An 11,725-nucleotide genomic window follows, 5' to 3' on the forward strand; every position below is an offset into this window, starting at 1 on the left:
ACACAACTTTGAGCGTCTGGAAAAGCGCTATATAAATGCTATCAATTAGAATAACAATGATAATGACCAAAATGTTGATGTTGTCCCTTCCTGTCCCCTACTAGAGGTGGCCCATGAGCAGGAGGAGCCAGACTCTGCCTTCGAGGCCACCCAGTACTTCTTTGAGGACATCACTCCAGAAACTTCCAATGGTAGGCCATGTCCTCATCAACATGCCAGAGGTTACACACAATGTTTTCACCCCAAATGGCACCTTCTTCCCTATATAGTGCAGTACTGTTGACCAGAGCCCTATGTGCCCTCAATCACAGTCAGACACACTCCACTCATGGCATGCATCAACCTATTTCAACCTCTGTCACGTAATTTTTTTCCTTCAGATGACTTCCTGATGTGACCTTTGACCTTTTGACATGTAATTTGACCTTTGCACTCTTGACCCTTCCCTTCCTCCAGGCCTTGACCCCAAGTGCAAGAGCGAGAAGGATGACGGGTTCGTCAGGGTCACGTTCAAGACTGAGAAAGGTACGCACTGCTATAAAACAGTTATGAGACATGAGTATCTATCCCTTGTTTGTACAGGCTCAAATCTAAATTATAATACCTTAAGCCACAAAGTCTACTGTTCCTGTTGCCAGTTTGAAAGAAATTGTGCAAAGGCCTTTATTTACTGTACCTCAAGAACACACTCCTCCCACTGTAAGCAAGTTAGCTGTAGCTAACAGGGTTGGGGTCAATTCCATTTCAATTCAGGAAGTAAACAAAAATTCCAATATCAGTTTACTTCCTGAATTGACTAAACTGAAATGGAATTGACTCCAAACCTGGTGCTACTACTCACAGAGAGGGCAAGGAGGGTTGGGCTCTCAGCTGATCATTCAGGTGCAGTCGTTGGTCTTTAGAGCTGGGGCTGTGGAGGTGGTATGGCCTCCGCAGGTGCAGTCCCCTTCCACCTTCATCTTGGCCCCTACCTCTTTCTCCCTCCTCTCTCGCAATCTCCCTCCTCACCTCCTCTCTCGCAATCTCCCTCCTCACCTCCTCTCTCGCAATCTCCCTCCTCACCTCCTCTCTCGCAATCTCCCTCCTCACCTCCTCTCTCGCAATCTCCCTCCTCACCTCCTCTCTTGCAATCTCCCTCCTCACCTCCTCTCTCGCAATCTCCCTCCTCACCTCCTCTCTCGCTCTCCCTCTCCTCACCTCTCTCACTTCCGACCTCCTCTCTCTCTCCTCCTCTCTCTCCTCTCTCCCTCCTCACCTCCTCCCTGTCCTCCTCTACTCTTTATACCTTCAAGAACACAAGCATGAAATAGTTGTGCTTTTCGGTATTAGAATGGAGCATTCATTCTATGTCCATGTAACAATAGTAGGGTAGGTACAATATCCAAGTAAAGTACTCTAGCCCCCCAAAACATTCTCAGAATGTTACAACCATAGCATTCTAAGGCCATCTTGTTACTAGAACAGAATCCCTAAAATGCACACAGACGGACACAGGCAGACAGACGATATCAAGCTCCTAGCCTACCTCAAGAGATGGGTAATCATTTCAATTGTTAATTTAGTTATTTATTTTATGTCATTTGCTTTCTGTCTTAGCTAACTGCAATCTTAAAAGTATTTGACACCACGCACACACACATCTCAAAACTCTGGGTTGAAATGTTGAAAAGGGGAAGCAGCAATACATGTTTTCTTGGAGCAAAAATGTCTACGGTTGCTGATTAGGGATGATATACTTACTGATTTTCCAGACGATAAAATTCCCATTAAAGAAATAGTTCCTAATATAATTAAACAGTTTCAAAGTGCAACTGGAAGTGTCACATGTCAAATGGTCCCCAAGCTATGCCTGCATACCACTTCAGTTCATTGAGGACATATTGGTGTGTGTTCTCTTATTCATTCAACACCGCCTCCTTGACAACAACACATACATTAGTTGTTGCTGTTGTTATGGCCTCCTATAAATAGTCAAAGCGTGCCAGGCTGCTAGCTTTAACTCTTAACGGCCACCTCTTGTTTCTACAGTGAAGAAACTGCACACCCCTGACTACCGCCACTACCTGAGGCTGTGGAATCAGGGCACCAAGAATAAACTGGACAACATGAAGGATCTGCCCAAACTCAACCAGGTAAGAGCATTAAGAACCACACCAACTCCCCAGGGGGAGTCAGTGGAGTCCACACCAGGGAGGCTAGGATCTAATTGATAAACGTGGCTGTGTGATGCTATGATATAGTGTGTTGTGCCAATTATTCTACCTCCTCTACCTTCCCATGCTAACCTGTATGTCTTCCCCTCTCTCGCGCTCTCTCTCCTTCAGAGCCAGTTCATAGAGCTGTGCAAGACACTCTACAACATGTTCAGCGAGGACGCCCAGGAGCAGGAGCTGTACCACGCCACGGCCACAGTCACCAGCCTGCTGCTGGAGATGGGCGAGGTGGGCAAGCTCTTCTGCCACTCCAAGGACCAGGAGGAGGACCAGGACGACCCAGAGGAGGCCAAAACCAGTGGGCCAGCCAGAGGTGGAGGGGCCAAGTCTGGGGGTGTCTTCCAGCAGAGGGGCCAGGGAGAGGGGGAGCAGGAGGAGAGCCAGGCCAGGCCGTGTGGCCCCGGAAAGAGGGACGGCGGGGGCGAGCAGCTGTCCGCCATGGAGGACATTAAGCTGGAGGACTCGTCCCCGAAGGACACAGGGACATCGTCCTCCATGCTCATCTCAGACGACGAGACCAAAGACGACACGTCCATGTCGTCCTACTCGGTGCTCAGCGGCGGCTCCCATGAGCTCGACGACAAGCTACACTGCGAGGACATTAATGACGACACTGTCCTGGTGCTTAGCGAGAATGGGCCCCATGGTGGAGGTGGAGGGAACGGGCCTCACGGCGGAGGTGGGCCCCACGGCAGAGATGGGGGGCTGCCTCACAGCACCAGCATAGATAAAGACTGGGCCATCACCTTTGAGCAGTTCCTGGCCTCTGTGCTCACTGAGCAGGCCCTGGTGCTTTACTTCGAGAAGCCAGTGGAGGTGGCCGCACGTGTCACCAATGCCAAGAATGTGAGGAAAGTGGGGTGCCCCCTACTGTCCACTAGCGACTATGAGATCTCCCTGTCTGGGTAGCTAATGCCTCAATGGAAAAGAGAGAGAATTTACACAGAGACAGGCTCTGTAGCTTGACTGCTTCGGAAAACAGGGAAACACAGTTATCTGTCTGTCATGTATATGTACAACGTGAAAACCCAGTTTTCTCCTCTTTGTTGGGTGACAAGAATGACAGTCTGTTGGAACTGGAAAGTCTAACATTTGTGTACGATACTGTAAGAGTAAAAATTTAAAAAACGACCTGCTCTTAGCAATGTATTTTACCAGATGTCAACAACCTGTTTTATCTGTAGGGTTAGAAGATTCTGTTCAGCAGAGGGACCAGGGAAGGAAAAAATAGGTTTTTATTGACCTTTGACCTCAAACGGAATTCAGGCAGAGCCGTGGTGTATGTACAGTACATGTATTAGCTGAGCTTGCTGTACTTTATATGAAGTCATGTATACATGTTACTACTAATAATCGCTAAACCAGTTAGACTACTACGTATCATGATGTTTAGGTCTTACAGACCACCAGCCCAGTCCAGGGAGTGGCCTGTCACAGTCTCAGAGGAACACAGCTCAGTCAATGTAGAGTTCTGTTAGCCGCTAACTCATTAGCCGCTAGACTAATTGACTAACCACAACCTGTGGTGCAGTTGTACTCGCTGCTAATCTATTAGCCGCTAATTTACACTAGAAACAATGGGTTAGACAGGCAGCATACATTAGCTACAATGAAGAAGTGACTGTACTTCTAGAGTTGGGAAGATTAGTTGCCGCCGCTTCAGGATAACCCACACTTGCACTGGAATGAAATATGAATCTTAAAAAGTGGTGATGAAACCTTTATCAGACTCGAGATGTACTTCTGAAAGTTCACTAAGGAAAACACTGTTTCGATTTCATTTTTGTGTGGTAGCTTAGCCTGCATACTGAACTGTTCTGCTCACTTGTCTCTTCAACTAGAGCACATGCACTTTGTTTTATCATGGGAAAAAATAACATTTACAACATTTTTCTTTATCCTTCCGTAAGCATGTTTTCTGCCTTTTTTTGCCACTCAAAAAGCTGGTTTATTAATTTTTTACAATGTTTTGAACTGCTGTTTTTTAATGTATTTTTTTGTTCCAATGTGAATGAATTTGTGTCATGTACAAAGGTCATGATTTTAAGTGTTCTGTACCACTTCAACTAATTAAAGTGTAGAATGAACGGTCCTACGCTACATATTAAAAATGTCTTATGTCTCTTTATGGGATTTATCAATTAGGGTTGCTCATACTGTAGCCTGGGATAAAAACTGATATGCTCCCTTTCAACATTGAAACGTAGCATGTCAGGATGGATTCAATCCAGGCTACTAATGTTGTACTCTCAGTAGAGGTGGAGCCAGAGCACCCTCTGGTGGAGAAGAAGAGAATGTTACAGAATCAGACCCAATGTCCTGCAATGCCACCAAAGATGGTGGATAAATTAAGATGGTTCACTCTGGCCGTTGTACTATTGAAAAAATGGACAGTTCCTGTCTTCTTAAGGGGATGGCTCTCCCATAGACATCAATGCGATAGCAGTTGGATCTGGTCTACTCCGCTCATTGACTTCCGTCTCTGATGCCGCCACTACCTTTCACTATCTTCTACCTTTTCAGTAAAAGGAAGTGAAGGGTTAATGGCTTACATCTTTGCAGTTCTCCAGCTTCGACAATGGTGCACAGTGTCAGCTTGAGAGACATGCTGAAATAGAGACTTTGTCACATAAAGGGGTTTTGAGAAGGTGGTTTGTGAAATCTCTCACTTATCTGCTGTGCTGCTCTGCAGACGTTTGGGGGTGTGGTTCAGGTTGACCAATAAGAGCTTGTCGTTGTAATGCATATGGGCACATTATCTAGCAATGATTAATCTGTTAACAACTCTGCGTAGTAATGGATTGGGTTGAATGAACCGTTTAACTGACGTCTAGTTGTAACTGGTCTGCTAATACGTAATTCTCTGTCCTCCTTTTACTGCAGTTATCATGTAATATGGTTCATCCCAGGACCTGAGCAAATGCATCATGTCCCTAAATTATGGATCAAATGTCATTCGAATGTAGAACAGGGTTTGGTTTTTGCCCTAGCACTACACAGCAGATTCAGGACGACTTTGGGAAACTGATGTAGAACACTGGATCTTAATTAAGATTCTGTGTTGTTAGGATAAAGAATTGGATGATCTATTAAATCATAAACATCTAATGTATGATGCTGGATTCTAGCTGTTTTTTTACCATTCATCCCAGTGCCTATAGGCGCATAGCCTTATGTATGGTAGCCTTATGTATGGTAGCAAACAATGTCCCCAATTCCCTCTTGTTTTCAGGACTATTTTCTGTTCACACTCAGATCACCGGTTTTTCCTCTGTTTTGTCCAGGGGTAATATGTTAACCAATAATGTTCTGTTTACTTCCTGCTTTAACAAGTTCTCATTCCTGTGTGTTTACCATGACCCTGGGTGGTCAGCCTAATCACACTCTTAACACCCACCCGCTTAACCCGGAAGCCAACCGCACCAATGTGTCGGCGGAAACACCGTTCAACTGACTACCGAGGTCAGCCTGCAGGCGCCCGGCCCGTCACAAGGAGTCGCTAGAACGCGATGAGCCAAGTAAAGCTCCCCCGGCCAAACCCTCCCCTAACCTGTACGACGCTGGTCCAATTGTGCGCCGCCCTATGGGACTCCCGATCACGGCCGGTTGTGATAGCCCAGGATCGAACCCGGGTCTGTAGTGAAGCCTCTAGCGCTGCGATGCAGTGCCTTAGACCGCTGCACCACTCGGGAGGCCCAGGGTCAGTTTTTCTAAGTCTTTTACATAACAAGGTACCGTTTCTAGGCAGCTGAGCTAGAGAAGGAAAACACCCTGCTGTGAGGCAATACTCTTATCAGCCCCCTTTGACCTTTAGTCCCTAGTTCACGTCACAACCCTCCCACCTCTGTCACCTCTGCATATTGACCGAGAGGCAAACTATTCGCAGCACATGTACCGGCATTACCATTTGAACTGCTCTGGGATGTCAGTCCATTCCAACACGTGCTCAAACATTTGTCCCCCCTAAAACGACTATTTTTCATAGTGACATATAACTTATTGTAGAGAATTAAGATAGCTGCTAGCATGGTTAAACCAGACTGAACTCTGCAGCCTGGTATGTTTAAACCCCTTTATCAATAGGCAGCCAATCGCAAAAAAGCCAACTATCTCACCTGGTCTGTCACAATTCCATCAGGAACACCAGTGTCCTTTTGACAGACTGTCATGAATCTGGCTGTTAGCCTATTAAACTCTACGACCCTAAGCCCCTGTCCTCCACACCCTAACTCCTATTGGCTGAGAGCTTAGACAAGCCTCTCGACAACTGGTACAATGCGTCCCCCTGCACATTACTGATGTTATTGGTAGAAATGTAGTAGATAAGCAACATATTGGTATAATGAGGTGAATGATTACATCCAGTAAACCCACCTTCACCAACTTTGTGTTACTGATACTAATGATGTTCATGGAAGTCTACTGATAGCTGTGGGATGAAAAGAGTAAAAGGGGACCAGTGGTTCCAGATACTCTGTGGTAGCTAGCTATGTATGACAAAAGGTACAATGAGTGGTCAATGTTGCCACATTGCCCTGGGATGAATGAAATACTCCCGTTAAATGTTGCAATGTAGTTACAACGCAATGTACCGGTAAATGTGTTGTTTTTCACAAATGTTAGACGCTGTGCATGGCTGTAGGGGTGATTTGGACATTGACTTTCTTGACAGTGAGTGGACTTTGGTTTGGCCCTTGTTCCTGTACACAGCAACGCCTCTCTCTGGGGCTAGTCAGCAAAAAATCAAATAAATATGATGCACGACTTCTTTTTCCAGGGTTCGGGCAGGCTCCCTGGGACTATAATCAGGGCTCTCACGTCCTAGTCAAACAAGGAATTTAATCCACTGGATTAATAACAATGTAAGTACTCTTACACCAACATGGTTTAAAATACTTTTTAGATTAGACCTAATCTAGGTTTTGTAAATCTAGGTTTATATTTAATGTGTTGCACCGTTTAATTTTAAACCTGGATTAGTTAATCTAAGGTTAAATCTTTAAACTATGAGTAGTTACACATGTCATTCACCATAGCAATATATTCTCATTCTATTGATATGGAAACAAACCAGCACTGGTCATTGCTAGCTTGCAAGCTAGCTAGCAAAGTGAGTTTGAAATACAGCCTATTAAAACCAATTGCACTTTTTGGTCAAATTAGTTAGCTGGCTAGTTGACTTTTACAAACATGGTATCCATGAGCTAAAATTGTTAATCACACTGAAAATAAAGCACATACACTGACATTTTATCAATTTAAACCTCCTGCAGGGGCCAGTTTAGAATAATCCTGTATCTATATTTTAATTAGATTTTAAAACAATGGAGATTTAAACCAAGAACAAAATAAGAACAAAATTAAATTTACCGTAGTTTAGAAGGATTACATTTAACTAAGATTACTTTAAAACTAGGTTTAAAATGTTGTACAACAAGATTAATAGATAAACCTTGATTTAACCCAGTTAATAAACCTTGATTTAACCCAGTTTAAGAGTTCATCCATGTTGGTGCAACCCACCCCTATATAACACTGATGTTTATTTGATCTGTTTGATTGTTTTGATTATCATAATCAGTGCTGTTCAGTTGTTCTTATGAGGTCATGTGTTTTCAAATATCACTAAGTTACTCTTGCCAGAACAATAGGCTACACACTGCACAGGCTATTGTACTTTGAAACCGAATCAACAAATTGATTGGTATATTTACTCAACAATTTCCTAAGTATACACAGCATTTTCCAAAATCGCAAGGATGGTAAGAGAGCATAGATGTGGCAGTGTTGACATCCCTCTCTCTTCCTCCCTCACTGTCTGCAGTACCAGGGACCATGGTGGGAATGAAGCCCTCCGATACACCCCCTACCCTGGGGGTGAAGCTGCTGAGTGCTGGGACAGCGGCCTGTATCGCTGACCTGGTCACCTTTCCCCTGGATACAGCCAAAGTCAGACTCCAGGTACTGGTTCAATGCCCATCACCAGCCCTGAAGACTTGAGTCTGACCCGCTGGTTAACTTGTCTGCATGCATCTCCAGTGTTCACTCTAACATTTACACTTGCTGTCATGAGAGCTTAGTTGAGTGGCTTTCACAAGTGTTGCGAGGTAAGCTCTTGTGAGTACTGTGGAGGCTATTGTAGGTACACCATTGTTTTTAGTACTTACTGTGGCATTGCAATCTTGTTTACTTGTGAATAGTTTGATTTTTACTGGTACCTCCTGTAACACTGATTCTTGTGCGGACCTCCGTTAACACTGACACTTGTGAACCCCAGATTCAGGGAGAAAAGGTGGCGTCGGAAGCTACCAAGGGCATCCGCTACAGGGGGGTGTTTGGGACAATCAGTACCATGATCCGGACGGAGGGGCCCAGGTCGCTGTATAACGGTCTGGTGGCGGGCCTACAGAGACAGATGTGCTTTGCCTCCATCAGGATCGGCTTCTACGACAACGTCAAAAACTTCTACTCTGGCGGAGCAGACAGTAAATTAGGATAAAAACAGTTATTAATCAGAGCTAATAATCTGTGATCTATGACATATTTTGTACCAAGAGAAGAAGCATCACACAGTACCTCAATCATCATCCTTTCAGTACTTAACAAACCCTCTTCTCTTACCCCCTCTTCCCCTGTCCTATCCCAGCTGCAAATATTGGTATCCGTATCTTGGCCGGCTGCACCACGGGGGCCATGGCTGTGTCGTTCGCCCAGCCCACTGACGTGGTGAAGGTTCGCTTCCAGGCCCAGGTCAACCTGACCGGGGTGGATCGCCGCTACACGGGCACGATGCAGGCCTACAAACACATTTTCAACCATGAGGGCATCCGCGGACTCTGGAAAGGTTAGTCAGTACAACCCTGGGCCCCATTGGTTGATTTGCCAGTAACACCGATCCCCATTGGTTGTGTTGCCGCTAACCTTGAGCCCCATTGGTTGTGTTTGTCCATAGTGGAACTGTTTGCATAGAAAAAAACAAAGATTGCTGCCTATGGCAGTATGTCACTCTCATCCAATGTCAGGGATGTACAGATATTAATCGGAGCATATGCTGCTAAGTTTCTGAAATCAAGGTGGGACAGAACTTGAGTGCATCTGAATGTAAAGCTTAGCAGGATGTTGTTGATTTTTCTAGGGCCTTTTTCTAATGATAGACTAGTGGTTTAATTCTGGTATAACGATTGGGGTTATTAACCAACCAACCTGCTCCTTGTTCACTCCAGGCTGTCTACCCAACATCACTAGGAACGCTCTGGTCAACTGCACAGAGCTTGTGACCTATGACCTCATTAAGGAGGCCATTCTTAGGCACAACGTGTTATCGGGTGAGTGGGTGCTATTGGTGCATACAGTCACAGCGAGACAGCTGACTGGACAGAAGTCCACACGCCCTCTCACACTTTTGTCTTCCATGTGTCTTGCAAGCCTGATAACAGAGTACATAGTGCTCTGTCCAGCTATGGAATAACACATTGTGAACGGGCTAACATTTATCCAAAGGGTTTTTTATTGCACCTTTTACAACAAAGCGGTATACACCAGAGATATGGATTTCCTGCTGGGCTTGAGACAGAGGCCTTATACAGTACAGTGTATCTGCATGGCACTACTTGAACATTAACTTTAGTGCCTGCATTTCTGTTTTACAACTGTGCCCATTGATATCTTTGTGACAGTGTTTCAAAAGGGCTCTTGATGACCGTTTTCCCACAGATAACCTCCCGTGCCATTTTGCGTCTGCGTTCGGCGCCGGCTTCGTTACCACCTGCATTGCCTCTCCGGTGGACGTGGTGAAGACACGGTACATGAACTCTCCGCCGGGCCAGTATAAGAGTGCCATCAACTGTGCCTGGACCATGGCCACCAAAGAGGGACCCACGGCCTTTTACAAAGGGTGAGCTCACTAACAGTCACACACACTGTACAAACAGACCGGTGTCCTCCTTAACGGTTTAACAAGCATCAGTCTGTTGATAGAACAAGGAATTTGGATGTAGTTCTACATTTTAGAGTCCTCAATGATATATCATTGATTTTGCTGTTTTGGGTGGTTACCTTGACACTGTAATTCTACCAGAGGAGGCTGGTGGGAGGAGATATAGGAGGACAGGCTCATTGTAATGGCTGGAATGGATTGGTATCAAACACATCAAACATATTGAAACCACGTGTTTGACTCCATTCCATTAATTCCATTCCAGCCATTGCAATGAGCCAGTCCTCCTATAGCTCCTCCCAGCAGCCACCACTGAACTCTACTAAGGAAAACCTTGGAGCATTATGAGGGCTCTTTAGTGGAAAGTATTTCCCAGACAGGCCAACTAATGTTTAATTTGTCCTCTTTTGTTCCCTTTAGATTCGTGCCCTCTTTTCTAAGGCTGGGCTCGTGGAACGTTGTGATGTTCGTGTCATTTGAGCAGCTCAAGAGAGTCATGATGATAGGAAAGAAGAAGATGGAGGACAAAAGTTAAATTCATTCCCACGTGCAAAGAAGAGCCCTTTGCAATGAACGGATTGACAAACGCACAAACCCTAGCCATATTGACTTGGACCCACAATGTAGTGTAGACTACAGGAATACTATGGACCACGATCCGTAACGTTGGCCAAGAGATTCCTATGTGTTCGACTGTCAGCATGTTTTATGAATAATGAGGAATCCTTTGTTAAAAAAGGAGTTATGAAGGTGCATTTGAAGTGCATCTACCCTGTATGTGGCTTATTATGAACGCACAGTGTGGGAAAATGAATTCCTTGGAGAATCGTTTTTTAAATTTTTTATTTTATTTATTTTGACCTAGATTTCCAAGGGCCTTTTTCACCAACGGTCTCATTTGTATGATACAGCAGCCTAGCGTTCTCAAACCACCGGTCTCTATAATGATGTATTCAGCACACCTGCCACTTGTGAACTAATCAGCAATCCGCTGTTCATTTAAATCAGGTGTCCAAGTGTTAGGATACAGTACTATAGGAACGACTAGTGGGCTAACAGGACTGGGTTGAAAAAGGCTTCCCTTGTATAGTGTGCTTAATTTTAACCCCCAACAACAACTGCACCCCGGGCACAGATAACGTGGATTTCGATTAAGGCAGACCCCCGCACCTCTCTGATTCAGAGGGGTTGGGTTAAATGCGGAAGAAACGTCAGTTGAATGCATTCAGTTGTGCAACTGACTATGTAATAATAATATGCCATTTAGCAGACGCTTTTATCCAAAGCGACTTACAGTCATGTGTGCATACATTTTTACGTATGGGTGGTCCCGGGGATCGAACCCACTACCCTGGCGTTACAAGCGCCATGCTCTACCAATTGAGCTACAGGTATCACCTTTCCCTTCCATTAATTCCACCAAAAACGTTTTGTAAGTTATAATAGTTTAATAATTAGTATTTAGATATTAGTAATTTGCAATATATTGAACTTTATAAATATACTTATTTTGTTTGTCTGTGTTCATTGTATTGTTCATTACACGCTCCATTTAATCTCAATCTCGGCCCGACAA

The 11,725-nt window shown here is 44.8% G+C and overlaps 3 protein-coding genes across 3 annotated transcripts in view; all 3 read left to right on the plus strand.

Moving 5' to 3' along the window:
- LOC311110042 (TBC1 domain family member 9-like) overlaps positions 1-4,337 on the plus strand; it is a 37,185-nt gene extending 32,848 nt beyond the window's left edge. The window contains exons 19-22 of the mRNA XM_084188581.1: positions 105-191; positions 457-525; positions 2,029-2,132; positions 2,325-4,337. Coding sequence (XP_084044707.1) covers positions 105-191; positions 457-525; positions 2,029-2,132; positions 2,325-3,122 — 1,058 coding nt within the window. The 3' untranslated portion in view covers positions 3,123-4,337. The remainder of the gene's footprint in view (positions 1-104; positions 192-456; positions 526-2,028; positions 2,133-2,324) is intronic.
- Positions 1-11,725, plus strand: part of gprin3b (GPRIN family member 3b) — a 263,036-nt gene that overhangs the window by 226,660 nt on the left and 24,651 nt on the right. The gene's annotated exons all lie outside the window — the stretch shown is intronic.
- LOC311110065 (putative mitochondrial transporter UCP3) lies at positions 6,968-11,664 on the plus strand. Its single transcript, XM_084188615.1, has 7 exons — positions 6,968-7,075; positions 8,038-8,174; positions 8,491-8,698; positions 8,860-9,057; positions 9,437-9,538; positions 9,927-10,107; positions 10,570-11,664. Exons 2-7 carry the CDS (start codon positions 8,049-8,051, stop codon positions 10,682-10,684), a joined length of 930 nt encoding a protein of 309 aa, XP_084044741.1. The 5' UTR covers positions 6,968-7,075; positions 8,038-8,048; the 3' UTR covers positions 10,685-11,664.

Source organism: Coregonus lavaretus, assembly GCF_964263955.1.
Source record: "Coregonus lavaretus genome assembly, contig: SUPER_35_unloc_1, whole genome shotgun sequence".
Classification (NCBI taxonomy): domain Eukaryota; kingdom Metazoa; phylum Chordata; class Actinopteri; order Salmoniformes; family Salmonidae; genus Coregonus; species Coregonus lavaretus.